The sequence below is a fragment of the Magallana gigas genome, chromosome 2, assembly GCF_963853765.1.
Source record: "Magallana gigas chromosome 2, xbMagGiga1.1, whole genome shotgun sequence".
In the NCBI taxonomy this organism is placed as follows: Eukaryota; Metazoa; Mollusca; class Bivalvia; order Ostreida; family Ostreidae; genus Magallana; species Magallana gigas.
The window spans coordinates 58382007-58406440 of record NC_088854.1 but is presented as its reverse complement, the minus strand read 5'-3'; the positions used below and the strand labels follow the sequence as shown (position 1 = coordinate 58406440).

General features: G+C 34.5%; 2 protein-coding genes across 3 annotated transcripts in view; both read left to right on the top strand.

The window, feature by feature from the left end:
• The first annotated feature begins 121 nt into the window (after nucleotides 1–121).
• LOC105327338 (WW domain-containing adapter protein with coiled-coil) lies at nucleotides 122–20967 on the top strand. Its single transcript, XM_034445904.2, has 13 exons — nucleotides 122–292; nucleotides 450–483; nucleotides 2670–2820; nucleotides 3769–3896; nucleotides 6757–6884; nucleotides 7416–7462; nucleotides 8149–8484; nucleotides 16823–17044; nucleotides 17378–17437; nucleotides 17616–17988; nucleotides 18132–18309; nucleotides 18875–19002; nucleotides 19227–20967. Exons 1-13 carry the CDS (start codon nucleotides 252–254, stop codon nucleotides 19294–19296), a joined length of 1896 nt encoding a protein of 631 aa, XP_034301795.2. The 5' UTR covers nucleotides 122–251; the 3' UTR covers nucleotides 19297–20967.
• Nucleotides 20968–21449: 482 nt separating this feature from the next.
• Nucleotides 21450–24434, top strand: part of LOC105327339 (microtubule-actin cross-linking factor 1, isoforms 6/7) — a 40678-nt gene continuing 37693 nt past the window's right edge. The window contains exon 1 of one of the 2 annotated variants that reach the window (XM_011427751.4): nucleotides 21450–21562. The gene's annotated coding sequence lies outside the window, so the exon portion shown is untranslated. Of the gene's footprint in view, nucleotides 21563–23511; nucleotides 23913–24434 lie in introns of those variants that run through there. The other variant, XM_011427752.4, reaches the window with a different exon arrangement.

Here is a 24434-nt window from a genome sequence, read left to right as displayed (position 1 = left end):
AGCAAAAAAAAAAATAAAAGAACTCCTCAATTTAATTCCTTTAAATAAAACTCGTTCGGTTAGATAATATATATAAAAATATAAAATAATTTTATAAAACTTTGATATTTTCTATTTATAGCAAAAAGCCCGGATGTGTCATGGCGTAATTTCAACAGGTTACAGAGAAGTGAGACAGTGTCCAAATAAACCAAGATTTCCCCAAATTTATGAATATTGTGCGCTAAAGCACCTTATTTCTTCATGCATTAATGGTAATGCATGCAAGGAAACAACCTAGACTCGATGATGGGTAAAGATTTTATATATACCGCCGTATTGTAATTCATGACAGCAAATCCGCCATTTTTGTTGTCATTTTGAATAAAACTGAAGGTGATTTTCTGAGTGACAGAGCATTCAGCGGCTGAAAAATATTCATTGCATTAACTGGCTGCTCTCTTTTGTAGGTATTTGGACAAAAGAGACTCCCATCTTTACCAGGTAATATTGATGATCACGAAATGGAGTTGGGTTTGAGTTGCAGAAACAACTGTCTCTTCAACATGAAACAGAAGATAAAAGCAGAAGATTTTCTATACAAAACAATTGGGTCAATCTTATTGTTAAATGTTGCAATTAAGATTGACACTCTCTGTTTGTTTAGATAATGTTGCATCAGTTTCGATAGTCGACAATTTCAAAGAAATAGAATGTATTATGTAATACGTTACAAGTACGATAAGTCAGGCCTTCATAGTTGCCTAAATCATGGAAGAGGAATAAAATGGCTTTATCAATTCGATTAAGTGTGTAGAACACCTGTTTTCAAAAGAAAAATCTGATTTTCAAGCAATTTGTCGAAGCCCCCTTTCAATTTTTGTTAGTGCACTCGTGTCTCACTTAAAATGACACATTTTCAATAGGTTTGAACATTATTTGATAGCTGATTAGCGACCAAAAAGTTGGCATTAGTTATTATTTTGGAAAATTCTTCAAATGTTGGAAGCACCTGATGGTTTCAGGGTATTCTTAGATACAAGTTTCTGTTGTTATTAGGTTTTCTAGATAATTTTGTTAGTGGAAATGCTGTTCGTGAACAGAATGGTTGGTTATACTAGCAATAATGAGCAGTAGGCGTGTGAAGTTTCAACATAGTTAGAATTTAATTAAATTTACCAAAATGGGGAAAGTATTAAATCAAATTTGTCTAAACACAAAGGAAAGTCTGTTTTGCTATTAATATTTGAATTACCTACCTGAGTTTTTGAGAAATTGTAATAGAAAGAGTCTAAAATCGTAGCCAGTGCCTTTGGACTGTTATACATCTATGAAAAGTTTTAAAATATCTCTGGAGGCCTAGGTTTTAAAATACTATGGAAGCCTAGGTTATAGAACATCTTCAACAATCTGTTTTTGGCTTCTTGGTTTTGTAATCTTCCATCCTGCTTTTTATATTTCACTTTCATTTAAGTGTGAAAACTAATTTTAGTGCAGAAGCAATGGTACCTGCTTTTCAGCTTTGAAACCTAGTCGTACATCATATAAACGTGATTGCTTCAGGATAGGTTTGCTATTGCAGTCTTGGGTTAATTTATCGAGTAAAGAAATGAATTGTGAACACAGAAAGATCGTTAGACATATTGCATTAATGTTGGATATTTTATTCATGATTTATATCCAATTTTTCTATTTTTTTCTAGTGTAGTTCTTTCCAACTTGATTTAGTTTAGGCATTTTAAACTAGTATCAGTATTTGCATGTAATTACTTTTAATCTTTATAAAGATGTATAGTGGGCTTAAAGGACTTACATTATCATTATGTTTTGATTGTTTTCGTTAGAAGTTAACCAGTAGTTGTGCTGGATGGAAAAACTTGGTGTGCTTAGTACCGTTTTAACAAGAGTTGAACTTTGTTTAGTTGTGTTAACAGCAATGTGACATAGGCCTGTCTATGTCATTGCTGGCCACTCAGCCATAGCTATTTGAAATTAACACAATTTGGCCGGCTTTTGAGCTAAGACTAGCAATCTGTGTATATTTCCCTTGAAACCATGTAATTTTTAACTTGTTTGGACGCAAGAAGAAGTTAGCTACATCCTACCAAAAGTCTATGGTCTTGTTAAAATGGTTCTATCACAGATGTGTTTATTTTGATGATTGTATACAGTCAATATGTTACAACTACCTTATAATGTGGTTATATGTGTAAATGCAATGATGTTACATGAAAACAATCAATGGGATTATTTCATTGTAAGGAAGGCACTAGTCTTAGCATGGTGAATAAGAGGCATTTCTTGGAATTCAATAAGATGCATAATTTCAACCTCATTTAATTTGTAGAGAGGTTTGGAAAAGTTTTGAAACTTACCTTACAAGTCAGTGCAAAAATGGTTGTGTCTGTAGATGGAATGTGTATAAATCTAATGTAGTTAAGTTTCATTTCTTAGAAGTATAGAATTTAATGCCACTCCAGCAACAGATTGCATTGAACAACAATGCATATAATGATATGTGTTAAAGAGAAAGATAAAAATATTTTAGCATGTCATTTTAGGGTTAGAATGAAGGGACGTTTATTCTGAAGTGTTTAACAAGTCGTTGATGATTACACTGGTCTTCAACTTCTAGCTCCACAGTAAATCGTGCAAATCTGAAATATAAAATGTAGCATTCCAAATTTCAGTCGAACAAGTACCCATCAAAGACCTACAGTGATCGTTACTCCAAGAGGGAAGATGGACGCTCCCGGGGTGACAGTCCTGCAAGCCGTAATAGTCCCAGATATCTCCACAAAAAACCTTATAATGAGAAAGATAAGGGCAGAATGGAAAGAGGTGAGTCTAAGTCTCGTACACAATCACATCAGTGCTCATATCACAAACTAATGTCAGCTCTATTTCTCAGTACATCTCTGCATACATGTGATCTCGTGTATCATAGTTCGCTTTTGTGTATAATGTGTTTGGTGAAAAATGCTGAAAAAATGCTGTTCCTAAGTGTAGTATACATCCTTAACGCTAAGAAATTTTCAATCAAGATTTTTGTGAACTCGCTGATTTTCACATGGTGACAATGTATTCCAATCCTTCATGAGTAATTTCATTAGCAGATTTCATTCAAAATAACAGCAAAAGCCATGTCTTTATTGATAATTAGAATTAGATCAACTTTAATGTGTGTAAAATTAACATATTAGAGAAATGTGTATGTATCATATTATCATCATCATTGAATTGAACAATGGTGACCTAATTTATACAGTGTCTATGTTATAACATTGACTGCATAAGAGGACACAAGAAGAAAATATGTTTCAATCGAAACATAATTGATAAACCTCCCTGCATTCGTTTGAATTGCAAAATTGGACACGAGACAAGTGCATGCAAAGCACTTAAAGTAATTGTTCAACAAACTTTGACCATGCAACAAGTAAATGATGAATAAATATTCAAATACACTCTAATTTTATTATGAATCAAGTATTTTGGATGGAATAAGTAAAATGCATACCTATTAAACTTGCATTACACTCAATATTGACAGTATTTATCCCATGGTATCCAAAAACACACCCTTAAAAATGGGGTAAAAATTTTGTTCCAATGCATGTATAATATATACCCCTTCCCCTCTCTACTTTTTATCTAATAATTTTTTTGTACTGACAAAATAAAACTTTGTAATTGTTTTGAAATTGAATTTGATCACACCCCGACCAAAATTATCACCTCATTATACCCAAACATTGATTTGATTCTGTGTCTTGCACCATTGAACAGGAGCTTACAGTTCTCCAGACAAGAAGGTTAACCACGCCTCTACAGCCTCATCATCTCAGGGGGGAGGTAGTCAGAATGGCAGCAGTTACGACAAGGTCAAGGCCAACCACAGGGACCACAGACAAGAGGTCAGTACATTTATGAACATGGAATCATGAGTTTCTTTGCTGGTTACAGGGACCAACGTAGAGCAAAATTTTAGGGAGACTTCACTTCTCCCTAACAGAAAAATAGAGAGAAGTTTGAGAAATCAGGGAGACTTCCATTACTTGACAACAGCATAACGCTTATGACTCAATTTTTAACCGGGTTTTCCGAAGGAAAAATCCGGTTATTAAAATGGTGAAAATGGCGGGCGGGCGGGCGGTCGGGCGGGCGGGCGGGCGGCTGCCAAAAGGGTACCCTCATTGTACGGATAACTCCTCCTACAGTTTTCAAGATAGGAAGTTGTTGTTTTGCAGATCAATTGTACCTATATCAGAGGTGTGCATATTGCTAGGATTTTGATTTCTGATAATTAATGAAAAAATTACCAGCTTTTGAACTTAGTCATTTTTTGGCAAAATATTGCATATAGGGTACCCTCATTGTACGGATAACTCCTCCTACAGTTTTCAAGATAGGATGTTGTTGTTTTGCAGATCAATTGTTCCTATATCAGAGGTGTGCATATTGCTAGGATTTTGATTTCCGATAATTTATGAAAAAATTACTGGCTTTTGAACTTAGTCATTTTTTGGCAAAATATTGCATATAGGGTACCCTCATTGTACGGATAACTCCTCCTACAGTTTTCAAGATAGGATGTTGTTGTTTTGCAGATCAATTGTACCTATATTAGAGGTGTGCATATTGCTAGGATTTTGATTTACGATAATTTAAGAAAAAAATACTAGCTTTTGAACTTAGTCATTTTTTTGCAAAATATTGCATATAGGGTACCCTCATTGTACGGATAACTCCTCCTACAGATTTCAAGATAGGAAGTTGTTCTTTTGCAGATCAATTGTACATATATCAGAGGTGTGCATATTGCTAGGATATTGATTTCGGATAATTAATGAAAAAAATACCAGCTTTTGAACTTAGTCACTTTTTGGCAAAATATTGCATATAGGGTACCCTCATTGTACGGATAACTCCTCCTAAAGTTTTCAAGATAGGAAGTAACTGTTTTGCAGATCAATTGAACATATATCAGAGGTGTGCATATTGCTAGGATATTGATTTCTGATAATTAATGGAAAAAATACCAGCTTTTGAACTTAGTCACTTTTGGCAAAATATTGCATATAGGGTATGTATAACTCCTCCTACAGATTTCAAGATAGGAAGTTGTTCTTTTGCAGATCAATTGTACATAGGGTATATCAGAGGTGTGCATATTGCTAGGATTTTGATTTCTGATAATTTATGAAAAAAATACCAGCTTTTGAACTTAGTCACTTTTTAGCAAAATATTGCATATAGGGGTACACCATTTCACTGGATATGGGTTGACATGGATTATGGATAAAGTTCACATAAAAGAAAACCCGGTTTGCTGTCACTTTGACAGCTTTTCACTTGTTAATAATTTAAATTAGATTAGAAGTCAATAAAAAATAAAACAACTTCTAAAAATTAAAAAAAAACTTATCCAATTTATTAAATTTAATTTATTTGATGTATTCATACATTTTATAGATGAAATGTGTTTGTAGTTGTGTTAGCTAAAAGACAAATAAAATCAGTCTCTGTATTTCTGTGTATTTTGGAGGTATTAGTCTAACCCTTTGACCCAATTACAACCGTTATGTAGATGATCTTATTTTTAATGATAACTGTAAACAAACGGTTTTATGATTGTTTTAGCATTACTTTGGCAAAGTTATTAACTAATTACAAGTTACCAACTAATTGTAACATCAACACTGAAATAAATAAACATCGGTTGCACAGTATGTGGTTGCATCACATGTATTTATAACCCCCTAAAGATAAGACAGTCTTGAGTAATTAATCACAACAGGGGTTAACTGAGACTGTGAAAACTTCTTTAGAATTAGTTAATTATCATTTTATTGCCTTTGGGGTTAATTTACACGATTGTGAACTCATAATACAGGGCGACTTCAACTTCTCTTTCGGAGGAAATTCTGGCGAAGTTACCGATCAAAAAGCGACTATTTCGCCCAAGTCACCCCCTAGGTTGGTCCTTGTGGTTAACACAAGGTTCCATTCAGACTAAGATGTTAGATTTTATTGTCAGTATAATGTGGATAGGCATTTTTAACAGAGTTTTCCAAAGGAAAAATCCAGTTATTGAAAATGGTAGGCACACAGCTGCCAAAAGTGTCCCCCTATCGTATGGATAAATCCTCCTACAGTTTTCAAGATAGGAAATTGTTGTTTTGCAGGTCAATTGTAAAAATATCAGAAAAGTGCATATTACTTAGATGTTGATTTTGATCATTTATGAAAAAAATACCACATGTAAAACTTAGTCATTTTTTGGCAAAATATTGCATATAGAGTACCCCATTTCTAGTGGTTATCAATTCAGGGTTGACAAATGAATTATGAATACTGTTCACAGATAAGAAAACTTGATTTGCTGTCACATTGACAGCTTTTCTCTTGTATGTAATTTCTGTTTTAAATGTTCACAACACCCCACATTAAATAGTTTGTTCTAGTGTACAGTATAATTTATGTCTTTTCTCTTTAATATTTAAAGAGTATATAATCATGAACTGTTCTTATTAATTCCTGAAATGATCCCCATGATTTATTCAGATGTGTCTTCTAAATGATATAACGTATATCATTCTTATAATGACTGTGTATATATTGAATACTTTAAATATAATCTGACAGATTGTCATATTAGATAATTTTGTTTGATCTTCTACAAATTCTAACATTCCCCGGATCCTGATAGAGTATAAGGAAGTGTAGTTTTAGCAATGTAAAATTCTAAAACGGTTTACTTTGCTGTAATGCTAGGTTCAGAAGCCAGCTTTGCGGACTTGTGGGGAGTGGTCCGAGCATGTCAGCTCCTCTGGTAAACAGTATTACTACAACACCCGGACAGGTCTGTCACAATGGGAGAAACCCGACGACTGGAACGACTCGTAAGTCTGGCCTACAAATCAAGGCGTCTCATTGCTTCTTATACATATTTATGATAATTGCACTTATTGTAACAGTCATGAAGCTATGCAAAAATTTTTTTATAACTTTGAACATTTTGTTTAAAGTGGTATGGGACACCTACAAATGTACATATTGTGGCATACTATTTATTGAAATGAACAATAAAATCAAGTGTAATTTTATAAATAGTTTCTTTCCCAAAACTGAATCCTTATCCTAACAGGGTAGTGCAAAGGCTTAGAGGGTTCACTATGAATCTGGAAGTCAGATTTTGAATCCCATTGGGGATATTTAAATTTTTATCTTTCTTAAAACTTTTAAAACATTTTTTTTTTGGTTAAATATTCGAAAATTTTAAAATTCTACACTCATGAAAGTATTTTAATTATAATTTACTTTTATCCACATTAATTATAAATATTAAAAGATGTCCCATTCCATCTTGAGGAGAGCTGGTAAGCTAATGCTTTGAATAGGCAGCACATTCAGTTTTGTTTTTCCAATTTCAGAAAAGTTTCCAGAAGTGACAGCAGAAATAGAGCCCACAATGACAGAGGTATTTACTCATTTTTCTAGAGAAATCATGTGAAGACAATTATCCTGTTGATGGAACAATTTATAAAAAGAAGAATGATGCACTGTCTGTTATGTTATTATCACTCATAATAACAGGCTCTAGCATCTGTAGAAATATTCTAGCTTTCACAATTTCTTTTTTAAAACTTTTAGTGTTGATAATATAGATATTGATTCAGTAAAGGTAATCATTTGCAGTAAATCAGATTTGAATGAGACTTATATTAGGAACATGTTCTAAAGTAATTACCTTAACAATTGTTGACAAAAAAATTTCATCTTTGATGGAAGCTTACCTAATGGATCTACATTTTGTGTCATTTATTTACTATTAAAAAACAATAACAAAACAAGGTTGAGATGAGATAATTATAGAAATTGGTTTTTTTTCCCCAATATTCAATACAGTAGATTTTAGATTTAATTCAATAATTTTGTACAGTGAAAAATTCTGAGTGTGAAATTGTAGATACTGAAGCACAATTAAGCTTTACAGTTATAATTTACAATAGGAATCAAGTTTGTTATTTGATCGGTTTTGCTGAGTTTCTTTTGAGGGACATACATGTAGTCTTGTGCACAGAAATCAAGGATTTTCTTTTTGAAAAAAAATACTGACAATCTAAATATTACTATTATTCTGAAGTCATTTTGTTGACATTCTAGATTCTATGGCAAGAACCAAGTACAGTGGTGATCGGGGAAGTTCTGGGGGAGGAGATCGGGGAGGTTCTGGTGGAGGAGACCGTTCAGCCAAACGACAGGGCAATCTGGAGTTCAATCCAAGCTTACACAATGAGAAGCCAGACAAACATTATCTCATTCAAAAGTTCCAAGACAGTCAGCGGCAGGCCCAGATTGAAAGCCGTACCCCCACCGCCGGCGGAAAATCAAAGGACCGCTACTTCAAGGAGTCCGGCACGGTTATTGATCACAGTGGTAGTAACAATACGAACCGAATCCGACGCGATAGTGATCACAGGACTCCACACCGTAGACATGGTGAGTGCTATCTCTACACAGAGATACATAGTATATGTAGGCCTGTTTGTATGGGATGTTAATATTCTGGTAGGGGTAAGTATTCTTTCTTCTTTATTCCTTTCTATGATTATGCAAAAGAGTTTTTGGATGTTGGCAGAAAGCAAAGAGTTAAGAAATATTTTTTAAGAATGGTTACAAAAAAAAGTGCTTACTCCTTCTTGGTTGTTGTATTGTGCATTGTGCTTTTACCTGTGTTCTAGTAAATTGAAGGTTTAGATTGAAAAGAAAAACTGGCGAATTACACTAATGTACAGATAGCCAGAGTAACATTTAATGGAATCTATAAGCCTTTAAGGGTTGAATGAAACATTTGAAGAAGAGTAAAGAAGCCTGTATGTTGGAATTTATATTAGCAAGATGTTTGTTTCCGATACTGTGTCTTCAAACAGAGAATACACAGTCTTGTGTCTTAGTTTATCTTCGTGTACCAGACAGCTCTATGTTGATAACTTTGACTTGCATTATTATGAACTATTTTTATGGAATTGGATGCCAAATCCTTATTATTGATATTATCCATTCCTTTAAACTGGCAAGGTCACGATTTTGGTCAAAAATTATTTTTCCGATTTTAAATATTTACAATGCTTCAGAAAGGCATTTTTAATAGGCAACCGAAATTTAAGTGTCAATTGTTGAGTTATAAGTGAGTTACAGAGCTTGAAATTCTTCGCTATGTAAACAAAGCGTTTGTTTACATTTTGAACGTTGAAGTAATAATTTCAGTTTTAAAACCTTAAACGAATGTGTTAAACGTTAGGAACTGTTTATCTATGCTTAAAATAAATAAAAAGACAGACAAATAAGCAAGAAAAAGATTTTTTACTGGTATATTGAACCTATGTAAACAAAAACAGGGCACGAGCCTTGTTTACATGACAAAGAATTGTGAGCCCTGTATCTTGTTTATAACTCAACGAATGACTCTCAAATTTCATTTGATCATTAGAAATGCATTTCTAAAGCATTGTAAATACTAAAAACAGAAAAATAAAATTTGACCAAAAATCGTGACCATGCCCCTTTAAGGACTAATGTATGCAATAGCAAGAGTATATGATTAGGACTTACAATGGTTCAAAATGCTTTTAATACAACAAAAACCAAAAAAGAAAATCAAAACACTGTCTAAAATCATAATTAACACATTTATCTTCTTTCCAAACATGGAATTTTACAGTCTTGATGGTTTTCTCTGTTCAGAAAAGGATCATATTCTTGGTAATATTTTGTCTTTAGTCTGATTGATCCACTGAATTTGAATATTATTTTGTTTCATTTTAAAAATTCAAAAACTGTTAAGTTGCTGCTATGATTAGCAAAGTTATTTAAACATTAGTGGAACTTCTGGTGACATTGAAGCATGATTGATTTTAAGTAAAATTAGAAATTGTCAAAACATCTTATCTGTTACGACAATATTATTTCTGATAAATGTTCAGATTTGCCAATTTTGGAGGCCATTCATGGTATAAACTGTGTAATAATCTTTATTTGAGGAAACCAATGTTCCGTACATGATTATGTTTTGATACTGAAACTTTAAAGGGATTTGGACACAATTTGAGATCAAAAATTTTACTTTAATTTTTTATGTATAAAATGGTTTACTGGTGCATTTTAAATGATTTACCAAAATATTGAATGTCAAAGTCAAGTTATGAGCGAGATACAGAGGCAAGAATTGGTTGTAATGTAAACAAAGCTCAAGTCTTATAGTTGTTTACAAAAAAATGTAATGTAGAGAATTACAATTCTTAGACAAAATGACATGTAAACACAATTTAAACTAATTCAGTATCTTCATAAAAACTATTATCAGCAAAAAAAGATACATTTGATTGAAACTTACACCAATACAATACATATGTAAAAAATGACAATATTTGAGCTTTGTTTACAAAACAAAGAATTATGAACTCTGTAACTTGCTTATATCTTGATATTTCACTTTCAAATTTTAACATAGCATTATAAACTTCTATATTTATCAGTATAAACATTGAAAATGGAAAAATGAAATTTGAAAATTTTAAGTCAAATCGTGTCCAAGTCCCTTTAAGCAATAAAATGGTAAACTTCAAAAACAGGAAATTATCAAACAAGACAAAAGTAATACAAAAAGGTGCAAATTACCTGATTATTACCTACACACTGTCAGACCACATGTAGATATTAACGAGTCTGGTCACTCAACAGTTAAAACTTTGGCTATTGTAATGCAGTACATAGCCATTATACGAAAACGCTACGTATGTTTACTGAATCTTTTAAAGCAATATGAGCTGTATTTTTTAGAAATTTATTTTGCTGAAAATTGCAGCTCATATTGCTGTAAACAATTGAAACTATTGTTTAGTTGATTTATCAAGAAATGTTTTTCCCCTTATCTGTTGATAAATAAGTTGTATTAAAATGGCCATTCCAAACTTAATATCAACTGTTTATTCACCAATCAGAGGCCTGTTTTCTTTGTGATCGGTCACTCCTTTTAGCTGTTTGAAGATTTATATTTACCATTATTCAGGAAGTCAAGACTCATGAAAAATCTGCTTCAGAAACATTTAAATGTGAATGTAAAATTTTCAGTCCCAATGATTTCCTCGTAGACTTTTCTCTGAATTACCATGATATTATGGTCAAAAGTCTTAGTGCGTATTTTACACCCTACGTATGTTTTTCACGAATTTCCAGGCCTAAAGTGAGGGTGTGTATTACCAATGATTACCCATATACACAACTGCGTATTATGTTTAGCAAACTACGGTATTTCATTGTAAATAATTATGCAGATATTTGGACTTATTTTAAGGGATTATTTTTATGTTCTAAACATTGTTATTGGTCTTTGTACTGTTATTATGTTTTGACATTTTGATAAGATTTTAACAAGAGATGGACATATCTCTAATGGATATCTACTATAAGATTTAGATAGCCTTCAGAAGTTCTTGCAGTCATAACGTTTCATGTTCTTTTTAACATTAGAATCACAGTACCTGTATAAAACCAAAACCCTGAAAATAAGAATGTTCTTTCATGACTGATGTGGAGAGGATAAACCTACTGTTATTTATACATATGATATATGATAACAGACTACAATCATCAGAACTCAGTACATGATAAAATGAGCTGGCCATAAAGGGCTGAAACTGTAAATTGTGTTCAGTAGTGAATTTCTTACTTTCAATGATTTAAAAGCACTAATTGTGGAAACAATAATATTTTGGGGGTCTTAATTTTCATGATTTTTATTGGTAACCCTCAGCCTCGCCAGCAAACAAATTTTGAAATGGTCTTTATTCACTTTTACAAAGTAATTCTTGATATATATATGTCCCAATGAATGCTTCGTAATTCAATTGACTTCAGGTCACTTCTCAAAAAGTTTAGTTCCTTCAATATGATTGTTTGAAATTGCTCTTAGGCCTAACAAAAAAATAGGTTTGTTTCCGCTTTCCCGACCGACCCTAACTTAAACCCGCCGACCCCAATTTTTTTTTCGAGTTTTTTCGTAAATTTCCGTTTTTATCCGTTTTTTGTTAAAATTTCGTTTTTATCAAATTTAAAAATTTATTGTGTCCTCTAAATTTAAGTCGTAAAAACGCTTTTAGAACTTATTTAGATGTCATCAGTGTTGTGTAGATGTTTGTTATTTACAAATGGCAGCACATGTCGTGCCAGTTGAGCTCGAGAAATGTTCCCACCAGCCTGGGAAAAAGTTCATTACATCATTTAAACAATGACAACAAATACTTTGGGTTTTTTTTTATCTTACCCAGTTTAATAGATAAATGGTTGAATATGCACAATTGAACAAACGGAGAGGGGGGAAAAAAAGATTAAAAAAAAAAAAAAAAAAAAAAGCCGACCTACCGACCCTAATTTTTTTCAGCCTGAAAGTGGAAACAAACCTATTTTTTTGTTAGGCCTTATAGTCAGTATTACAAGCAATATTGAGAGAATAAGATGAGCAAATTGATTAAGATTAGCAATTGAAAGTAAATTTAATCATTTGATCAGCTTTGTACATTGCACAATAACAGATAACAATATCATCAGAAGATGACAAGACTTTGTAGAATTCTGCTGCTTTAATTTCTAAAGATATTCATAATCATTCTTAGTCCCAGGATGTACATATTAAAATAAAATATGTCAGGTTTATTTGTATACATGTAATTAACTTTTTCAGTTGTAATCATGTTTTATGGCGTATAGAATTTAGAATCATTTTCTTTAATGAGACCAAATTTTGTTAAGATAAGCAATCCAAGCAATGTCTGAAAATTCTTCGAATCAGATTGGCTTTAAATGATATTTTTGTATCAGCTTAAACATTAATAATGTCGAACTTTAAGGAACATGGTCACGATTTTGGTCAAAAATTATTTTTCCGATTTTGATATTTACAATGCTGCAGAAAGGCATTTTTAATAGGCAACAGAAATTTGAGTGTCATTTGGTGAGTTATAAGCGAGTTACAGGGCTTGAAATTCTTTGCTGTGTAAACAAAGCGTTTGTTTACATTTTAATGTTGAAGTAAAAATTTCAGTTTTAAACCTAAAACGAATGTTTAAAATGTTAGGAACTGTTTATCTTTGCTTAAAATAAATAAAAACATAGACAAAAGAGCTGGAAAAAGATTTTTTTTCTGGTATATTAAACCTATGTAAACAAAAACAGGGCACGAGTCTTGTTTACATGACAAAGAATTGTGAGCCCTGTATCTTGCTTATAACTCAACGAATGACTCTCAAATTTTATTTGATCATTGAAAATGCATTTCTAAAGCATTGTAAATACTAAAAACATAAAAATAGAATTTAACCAAAATCGTGACCATGCCCCTTTAAGCAAATAGTTACACATTGCTTTACATTGTACAATGAAAATGTTTGTCCCATTGCCTTTGCACATGTTTTGTATCATCTATTGATAATCAGAAAAGTGACCACAATGTTAGGGTGTTAATTCCTTTATAGTCATTTCCAACTTAAATTTTGTTTGAAATGCAATGTTTGGACTAGAACTATGTCATCTAGTGGAGTTTAAAATTCTGTTAGTTTATGATTGTATCATCTAGTGTTGTTTGAAGTGCAATACAAGGACTATAGGATTATAAAATCTAGCGAAGTTTGAAATGCAATGTAAGAACTAAGGTTATACTATCTAGTTGAGTTTCCAATGCAATGTTAGGATTAGGATTATAACATCTAGGGGAGTTCGAAATGCTACGTAAGGAGAAGAATTATACATCTCGTGGAGTTTGAAACTTTGTTAGGACTAGAGTAAACCATCTGGCTGAGTTTAAAATACTACTAAGAGGAATGAGAATAAGATTTTTATTTTAATATTTTAATTTTTGAAGTCCTACTGAAAGTGCATCATCTAGTGGAGTTGAAATCTTTGGAGGATTATACCATCTAGGAATGAACTATCAGAAGACTAGGTTTATATTATTGTGTTGAGTTTGAAATCCAATGTTAGGACTAGATATATACATGTACCATGAAGTGGAATTTGTAAGATAGAAATCCTTTGTAAGGACTAGAATATATAATCTAGTGAATCGAATCCTTTGTTACCATCAGCTGTAGTCTGAAATTCTATGTACGTACTAGAATATATAATCTAGTGAATGGAATCCGTTGTTATACCATCAGATGAAGTTTGAAATCCTTTGTTTAGGCTAGGGTTATATCATTTAGTTGAGTTTAAAAATCCTGAAAGGAATTTCACCATCTTGTTCATCATATAGTCGTCTACTTGTTAAAACTTATTAATGATGCTGTTCTACTCAAGACTGCTTGCAACTAAGACCTACATTTAAAACCTTACTGAAAGAACGCAGATCATGTACCAAAAAGATGCATTTACTGCCCTGTGATTCTTGTTCTCATTTATTATACAGCATATTAACTTGTGACAAAATCTTAAAACTAAAATTGCACATAGAGGTGGTCTACTTCGAGAAAAAACACAGAAACATTTGATAATGACTTGATAGCTTTTTACCAATTTGCTTTTTAATGGAGAGAAGCTTTAAGATAATCTTTTTACCAATTTACTTTTAAATGGAGAAAATAGCTTCAAGATACACTAGTCCACGTAATTTGGGAATACTATGCATCTGTGATTCAGAACTTACGACTTGCAACCACATTAATGAATCTTTATCAATCACAAACTAATCAATATTTGAATTTAATTGCGTTAAATATGATTATAAAAATCTAAGTTGTTGTAAATTAATGGTTTTACATAAATTTGGGTCATCAAAACTTTTCTACATAACTTAAAATATTTACGACTTTGCCGTTACTTCTTTTGTAAAACGCAGCCCAGTTTTTTGTCCAGTCCAGGAAGATGCTAATAAAGAACCAAGATCTAAGAAATCTATGGTTCTGACATCAGACAAGCATACCAGCAAAATCAAAAGCAAATTATGTATTGAATAGTATGTAAAATGTACCAAGTTTTTGTAAAGCATATTGATAGCTAAAATTAAATTTAGAAATATCAATTCAGTGTCATCAAAAGGGGGAGGGGTATATAGGAATGTACCGTAGTTCAAAGTTAACTATGTTTGTTTGCTTATATTCAGTAGATTGATCATTGTGGAAATATGTAGTTCAGATGAACTGAGTATACAAATACCATAATTTTACTTGGATATTAAACATTTATTGCATTTCAGTGAGGGAAGTATGAAGATTTATTCCCCCATGGAAATATCATATAGAAAATAAATAAATCAGTGATAAAATATGATTTTTCTGGGGGAATAAATGTTCATATTTTCCAAACGTTCATGCAGATAATTGTTTATAATACTGAACAACAGATGATAATTTAGTATACACTTGGATTTAATCATTTCTCAATTATAGTAAAGCAATAACATAGTTAACTTTCTTAAGTCATGTTTTTTATATAAAAAGGATTTAAAATGATTTTTAATAGAATTGTATTTCAAATTACATCGTATGTTCATATTTGGGTCCCTTTATTGGAAGTAAGGGGAATGTTTACCTTCTTCTTCAGAGGGAGTTTCTGGTAGCATTAGGAGTATCAATGCTGTTATTGTGTGCTTTGCCAGTTTGAATTATTTTCTTTAAGTTATTGTCAAAAATACTTTATATAATTATTGAATAATAATCCATGGTACAATGTATCTAAAAAGTTTTCCTGGTTTATTCCCAATATAAATATATGTAATGAGCCACCTGTTGGCTCTGTCAAGTTCTCATTTCAAAGTCGGTGTTTATTTGACAATGAAAATTTTGATGAAAATGTCACAGGGTGAACAGATGTGTGGATGTCAGTCAATATATCGGGTCTCAATAGCTTAGTGGTTAGAGTGTTGTCACTGTACGCTAGAGGACCTGGGTATGAGTCCCGGTTGAGACTTAACTTTTTACCACCTGTTAAAAAAATATGTTTTACCACAAGTGCTTGTCCCCCCTTATTTGTTCATGTTTTAATTTTTGTTAAAATTAACTGATAATCATTTTGACTCATAGTATGACCATCACTTGTTAATATTGATTGTTTGTTCAACAGTAATATTGAATAATTGGTTGACTAATTAATTGAGATACCACTTCTATTGAGAAGTTACATTTGCTTTTGATGAGTCCTGCAAACATAATTATATGAATAAACACTAAGAGCATGTACATTTGTAGCTGAAGATATGTAGCTTCACAGAGAAATTTGGGTTGATATACTAAAGAGCTAAAATTCTTTGCATTAAAAAAATTTGCAATTTATAACGCACAAAACTTGCACTAGTTTTCAACTGATTAAACTTATTTCCTAACATATTCTGTGAAAATAATTCAGGCCATAAAACTCTTCACATAATTTAATTTTGATATAGTGGCTATGTTCAATTGTTTGCTTTGTGGGCCGCAAATTGCAAGTTTTTTGTATAAAATGAACTGTGTCTCCATCGCATGTCAACACAAATTTTCTGTAGGCCTACAAATTTTCTGTAGGGCTACAGATCTGCAGCTAGCAAATTGTTTACATGAGGAAAAAACATAACATCAATAATATGCATATCAATCTGAGTCCGGTTATAATTTTAATAAAAAAAGGAAGTAAAGAAGCTGCAAATGTTATACTCCTGGTGCAGTATGGTGACTTGTCTCTTTGTTTTTCTCATGTTGATATATTTTGCAAAACTTGTCGTTGAAAATTTGTAAACAAAAATCAAATTTTTAAAAATCTGCTTGTTTACGGTACTATGAATTCCAGTGGTGACCCTCTTTGTTTTGATTTACAGGAGCTCAGGTAGATGACATGGACATCTCACCTGACACTTCCCCCAGTTCTCGGCCCTCCAGCTGTGCTGGGACCCCCCAGATGGGGCCGGCCTCCACCCCCAATACAGCAGGGGGACACCCCAGTTCTACCCCCTCATCCAGTGCACCCTTCATAGCCAACATACCCCAGCTCATCAATCAGATCAGCGGGGGACAGAACAATCAAGAACTCACCAACAAAGGTAAAACATCCCACACCACTGCAAGTCTCAGGTGCAATGCTTACTTAGTATTAGGCACTGAGGGATCACCCTGTCAGTGTTTATTCTACTGACAAAATTGTTCAATTATTTCCTAGATGATTTGTAACACTTTCCTTTGAGGACTTAAATCTCCCAGAAAGAAATGGCTTTTAATTATATATATATAAACAAACAGGTAGTGCGCTACCTGTATTTTCAGGACTTTGATTAACTTTGTAAAATTTCATCGAAATTGAATATTATTATGGTTATTCATGTTATCTGAATTGTTTCATTTTCTATCCCTTTAACCAAACTCTCTCTGTTGTTCAGCTTTACAGACTCTGCAGAAGCTTCAGGAAGTAATCAGTCGGCAGATTGCCCAACAAACGAGTGAGTATAAAAGTCATCTATACCAGTCTAAGGGAAGTCTGAAAAGGGACTAGGCCCTATGTTCAGTGCTAATGAAAAGTGATATGACTTGGATAATCTTTATTATGTTATTAAGCTATGTTAAAAACTAAAGAAATACTGAATAAGTTGATATGTACCATGTTTCCTCTACTTGCAGCCCGGGCGAGTACATCTCACGCCCAGCATAGTTCTCTGTCCACGAGCACAGCAGTGGCTGCCCACCCGGCCCTGACCCGGTCATCTCAGCACCCCTCAGACTACAACAGTGTCACCCCTCACACCCACTCCCAAACTCCCCAAGTCTCCAGCCCTCATGTACCTGCCAATCATGTCAACCACATCCCCTCCCCTGCCTACACGTCGGGGGGTGGGGTGTACGGTAAACTGGGTCAGAGTCAGCAGCAGCAGCAACACCTGGGTCACCAATCCCCCTACCACCAGCTGCATGTGGACACCAGTAACGGTCCATACGTCCTTGGCTCCACGGCGGGACAAAGCCCAAGGTCGGACCACGGCCAAAAATCTTCTTGGTAAGGGCTTTTTCATGATGCAATGTTTCAGGAATTCTTATACTGAATCCCTTGTTTTGCTGACTATTTCTTATGTACTAACAATATTTAAGAAATTAATGGGTTCTCTAAGTTAAGAAGTCTAATTGATTCTGTTTTTTCAGTGCTAGTCCTTCAAGTACTACCAGTTCACAAGATCTTCCAGTGGGTGTGGGTGACATATCTGTGACTGGCCTCAATCAGACAAACTCTCCCAACGTGTCGTCGTCACTGAGTCAGTACTATAACGAAAAGTTGATAAGTCACGTCACTGGCTGGCACGGGGACCAAGCTGAAAGACAGGTACGCACTCAACTCCACCATTAGTCCAGGCATAGAGCCATAAGAAAGATTTTTGTTTTAATCTTACTTGAACAAAAGGAATACTGTGGAATCATTAGAATTCAAGGTGGCTCAATTTTCTTGGTATTCGTTGGGAGCTCTCGCCCACCAATTTACATCATCCATGAAAACTTATTGTAAAAGATTTAGTTTTCCTACTGAAACTGAAAACTGGCACATCTATAAAATCACATGTATCCCCATGAATAAGCAAAAATCCACCAAAATTGGCCCCCACAAAATGAAATGATTCTACAGTATGTTGTGGAAAAGTGAGGCTGATATAAAATAAGAGATATTCTTGAGTTTTATGGCTCTAAAGCCTGAAACAGGCAGTGAATGGGCATCTGATGCTTGTTCAATAGTATAATTCGTTTCAGAAAGTAAAACAATTGTAAAGCAATTATTTGGTGCAAACTTTCAATATCAAAACATGAGTCTGTATGCTTCTTAGCATTGTATTTGTGGCAGAGGTTTGGTTTTGGCTCAACCAAAGAACTAATGCTGAGTTGTATGATTTTTGCAGGCTCGGCGTTACTGGGAAGAAGGCATTAGTGTGGGCAGCTTTCACTGTGGCCAGGTGGGAGTGGAACTAAAGAGGTCAAGGTCATTAGTGAGGCTGGCAGAGATCCAGTCCACTCTCCATGAACAAAGGTATGTTGGCAGTTTGACATTCATAATCTGCTAAACATATTTATAACACTTGACAAATTTTCTCCAACATTAGTATAACATTTCTGATTCTCTTGAAATCCATCAAATCTTTTCTGATCAGCTCCATTGTTATTTGAAGATCTTACATTGAGTATAATATTGAGTAAAACAAACAAAAATGCTCACATTTCATTTATGCATAATTGGTGCTGCCTTTTTTCCAGAATTTTATTTTTATCAACACAAGTGCATGAACTGGAAAGCATGAAAGCACCTAGTTTCTCATCTCATTAATTGGATCATCCCAATAGAAGACTCATCCTTGTTGTCCCAGATGCTTGGCTGTTTTTGCATTAGAGATCCTCCGTTGGACGGGAGGGATTCGTCATGTTTACAGAACTTTCAGCCAGACCCTAGCAGTCTCGTCAACAGCATTCGTGTCCAAGCTTTTTGTTCTTTGTAAAGAAAACTGCATCTTTTACTGATACTTGGATAAAAAAAATTATTTTTAAATTATTTTTTTTTAAACTTGAATATCAGTTGATTTGTGAGTCTGTAGTTGTGATGCTATCTTAAATTTTTTTTAACAAAGATCTGTAAAACTGTTCTAGTGATTTTTAAAGATACAGACTAACTGATTTTTTGTATTTTATGATTAGCAAGTCATTCTCTTGTAAAAGCCAAATTCTTTGTAACCAAGATTGTAACATTATGTCAATGTTTGAACAAAACTATGTAATAATATTTCTTGGTTGTGAATTATAGAGTAACATGCCTAAGGCTCATTCAACAGAATTTCTATAGAAAACAAACTTTCTGAAAGTGCTAGAATTGTGTACAGGATTTGTAAATAGATATCTGTGGATTAGAAATGTTATGGTCACACTGTCTGGTGGCTCTACACTGGACAGGCTCCCACTGAAATCCACCGCACATGTTTGTAATCTGTATTCTACCATCACTCTGTAAGCAATAGAACAACTTGGATTTGTTGCAATATTTTTTTTTATCCCTACCTGTGCAGAGGACACAGGGTATTTTAACTTATAGTCTGTAGAGAAAATATTCTCTGTTATAACGAGGATTTCGTAGTAGAGAGGACGAGATCTGGCACTGTCAGAGTTATTGCCCTTCACTTTGTCATTAGTTTCTGGAATATTTATTCTACTCTGGTATCAAAATCATTGGAACAGTAACTTTTATTGTCCTTTCCTTTTTATTTTGGTAAGTGGGAGGGGAGATGTTGAATTGTCTGTGGATATACAGATACCAGCATTTCTGATCTGGGACCAGGCCATGATTGGTCAACATCATTGTAAGTCACCGTTCCCTGACTGTGAATGAAGTGTGCAGATATTTATGTGTGTGACTGTTGGCTTACTGAGCAGGGTATGCTTTTGTTTGTATGTTTGTCTGCATGTGTGAAAAACTGATAGGAAGGATGACTAAGAGTGTATAGGGGTGAAAATCTGTATTCCTTTTTCTTTTCTAACAAAACCAAGTTTCATGCATAAGCTTTTCTGCATCCAGTTGTTTTGGAGAGCATGAAGGGGCAAAATAATTACTTGTATATTTCATTATTCTTGAGCAAAAAACTAATTATTAAAATGATGTCAACACATGTCTATTTTTATACTATTTTTTTTCTTAAGCCTTGATTTAGTGAAATCAATGGCTGGTGAGAGAGTGGGCGTGAATGACGTGACACGGGGGCGGATCCTGGCGTGTTACAAGTCTGTGTGTGTGTGTGTGTGTTCAGAGGGGACACAAGCTTCTGTGTATTATCTGTGACGGTACCTGATTGGTTGCCCTGTTTCCGGTCTGCACCAGGACCGGATATATTTAGCCTCAAACAAGCGGCGAATACTAAGGCGGGATAACTCTGCAGCTTCTACAGTGAGAGTTTAAATTGTAGATAATATGTTTAAATATCTGTTAAAAATAAAACTGAATTCAGACACGAAATTGTCTTGTGTATTGTTTGGAGATTTGTATTGGTGCAAAAGATGATAATATTTCATCCCTAGTGTTAGGATTAATTGCAAAAACGAAGTTATAAAAATTGTGTGTACTACATTTGTGCAAATGCGGTCTGCCATCAAAACAAAAAAAAATTATAAACTCAGTATTTTATTAAGTCTAAAAAATAATTTATAAGTATTAAGAGATCATATGCAACGACAAAAAATAAGTTATTAATATTTAAAGAACATACTACTAAATGACAAGTCCGTGCAATTGAAGGTGTAGCCATAAAAAAGAGAGATGAAAAAAATGGGTGTATATTGCGATTTGATGAATGAGCAAAATGTGAACAGAACAACGATAATTAACCTTGAATGTGTACTTGGCTTATGCTGCATGACCCGAGGGAAGACCTTACATTGGTCGGCCTTTGAGACGACCCCTTACACACGGTAGGAGAGCGTCACGCTTGAGGAACCACGCTCTCTCAATCAACAGGTAAAAGTAATGTCCGGCTAAGTGTGACACACCGACTAGCGCTGTCAGGATTAAACACTGTACGTTCTTACCTGTGCTGGAATTTAATTATCTTTAGGTAAGCTTGATATTATTTAATTTTAGAGAAAAATGTGTTTTTAGTATTTGTCTCCAGTATAATCGTTTACCAAACAGGTGAAAAGATGATAAAAATTTATTGGCATTTTTCTTTCCAAAATTGGGGCTGTAAACATAGGGAAGTGTTTATCGAGGAAATTAATGTAGCTTTTAGATAAGCGTTTATGGTCTAACTACTACAAGTCCCATGCTCATGGATGGGACGCCACTGTTTACAGATAGAACCCTGTCCCCTTGTACTTTCAGCAGGGTCAATATTTACACACACAGAGATAGCATTGTCTTACTGTCTGTTTTACTGTCCACAACTCTTGTCATTTTAAAGATTTCGATAACCTGATATATTTTGCAATTATTTTGGTCAGACAGTGAGACCTTTACATGGCTGGGGTATCTGTAAGGGATGGGGGTGGAGATTATGTCACCGGTGTAGGGGTGCTTGAGCTAGCTTGTGACACCTGTTGAGGACTCTACGTGTAACACAGCACCTTGTCGCTTCATTACTGGAGGCCCCACTCTCGTCTGACAGAACAACCGACATTACTCAGCACGGCCTCGGGTGCCAAAGTCGGGAAATAAAACATTTTTATTGCGTTTATCACAAAAACTAACCCTTTCCCAGATAAGTTTGTCTTACCCTGGCCGCGTACAGCCCAAACATGGTGATTAACGGATTAACGGTCCCTAGTTTACCTATACACTGAGACGGCTAATGAAGCCATAGGACAAGCCCACTCGTTGCTTGGTCGTTGGGCTGGTCTTTTGGTCCGCGAGATTCCGTCAGTAGATAAACTGAAGGAGGCGATAGCCAGCTGGCGAAACCACTCAAGTCATCAATGCAGATTATCCCGACAATGCCCCGACAATGGCTACACCTTCTTTCATCTTTTGAACATCTTTGTACAAACAGAGATCTGAAAAATAAGTTTTGAATTTATGAAAAAATATTTATGCTCTGCTTGTGTTCTCTGATTGGTTTGGAAGGACTGAATGACTGCCATACATTTAAATAACTGTCAGAACTGTATAAATATTTCATTTCATTGAGGTGTTTGTCAACCCGTAGAATTCAAGTATGCGTGGAATGACAGCTTTATATGGTAAAGCTGAGTTGGTAGTGTATTTGTTGATAATTATTATGATGAGACGCGTTTTTAATCTTGTACACAAGTTTTTACCTTCCATTTAACCTTGAGCTCTTTTGGAATTTAATTAAATAGCAAACATTTCCTTTCTGAGTCGAAAATCTCAACAGGTCTCAATTTTCAATCAATGAGTTTAATTATCTATATCCGGTGCGTTGATCAAACCTTTCCTCTGTGCGGTTAACAAATGAACGGGTCGTATTCTGTCGCTACAATGCATGGCTTCTTGCAGTGGAAGGTCTCCTGCAAGGGAGAGGCAAAGAGAAACCAACGGCGAAAACAAACGGAATTTCCTTCGAGTGCTGTACATGATTTCACAGAAGTATGAATCGAATCTTCCCCTTTTTCTACGCCTCGCTCCGTTGGGATTTGTTGCTGGTTTGTGTCTTTGAGCAATTTCAGGCTCTCCTGTCCCAGACCAACATCTGATTCTATGAGAATTTCCACGCAACAAAACCGCCTCTCACAAATTTTAGCTGATAGTTACCTAAAGCACAACTAAGTATGTCATTTAATTAATTACTTGATGGACCTCTGCGAGCTATAAGCGTTCTGATGGAATCTCCTCTCTGGAGTGGGTATTCCCCGTGCTAGATCCAACGATGGTAACAATAGATCAACGCACAGCATGTCGAATTAAATCATAAAAACACAATTTTATCTTCTGTTCAATGACACGGCATTTCATGACATAAGGCAGTATTAACCGTATATGAAACCAGATACATTTGTAAACATATATTTCTATAAAGCCATTTGCTGCAGATCTTTAACTTGGATCGGGTTTTGGGGAATTCGACTTGGTGTGTACACATAAGATACTGGAATTGAGGACAAGCTTTTAGGGCCATGGAAAGGACCCAACATTCCATGCTCTATTCAGCAATCGTTTAACGTGATAAATGACTTGAGCGATGATAAAGGAACCCCACAACACATCAAGCGACGTCTTCCACCGTCGTCCACACGCCGAAATAGCGAAATATTACAGGAAGGATTAGCTCATGAAAGGATTTAATAAGCTTTTTGTCCAAGTATTCTATAACAAGGACTAATACCCACCAAAACACTGAGACCAGGGCCTGTAGATGTAGATATACGGTGTGAGGAAAAGGTCGCACCTGAGACTTCTCTTTGATTTATTGAGTTGTTCCGGACTCTTATGGATTGATTCCATTAATAAAGGTGAGTAATTACACCCCTTTCTTATCATGGTCCGGGTTAGAAGATATAGATGCTTTGTGAACACTGTCAAATACGTTAACCATATGATTCTCTGAATTATACGCTTACAAGTATGCGGTCAGTGGTTATCTAGTACAATTATACAGACTGGACGAAACAAAATGCAGGTGAAAAACATAAGAGTTTGTACATTTGCATGACAAACTTTTTATAGAGGACAGAAACGATAAATTTAAGGAGACACCAGAAGACCACAGCGTGGTCTAGTGATGATGGATGATTTCGTCGCTTGGTGTCGCTTCACTATGTTCCAGCTACAGTTGAAGGAAGTGGCCAGGACCCCGCCCTGTCCCACGAACCTTTCTCTGGACCAAACTGTCCCTTTTCTTTTTGTCTTGTATTTCGGTGTAAGCTGTATGCAGCCCATAAACTGGTCATCCGACGTTTGACCAAACACCTGCAGGTGCGCGTCTCCTAGGCGCATCCAGTGACACGGTTTATGTACATCTCCTAATTGTGATC

Excerpts from the sequence above, each read along its gene's own strand:
- LOC105327338 (XM_034445904.2), top strand. The coding sequence starts at position 252 with ATGGTAATGCATGCAAGGAAACAACCTAGACTCGATGATGG. Across the intron at positions 17,438-17,615 it reads GCAGATTGCCCAACAAACGA|CCCGGGCGAGTACATCTCAC; the intron begins GTGAGTATAAAA and ends CTCTACTTGCAG. Across the intron at positions 17,989-18,131 it reads CACGGCCAAAAATCTTCTTG|TGCTAGTCCTTCAAGTACTA; the intron begins GTAAGGGCTTTT and ends CTGTTTTTTCAG.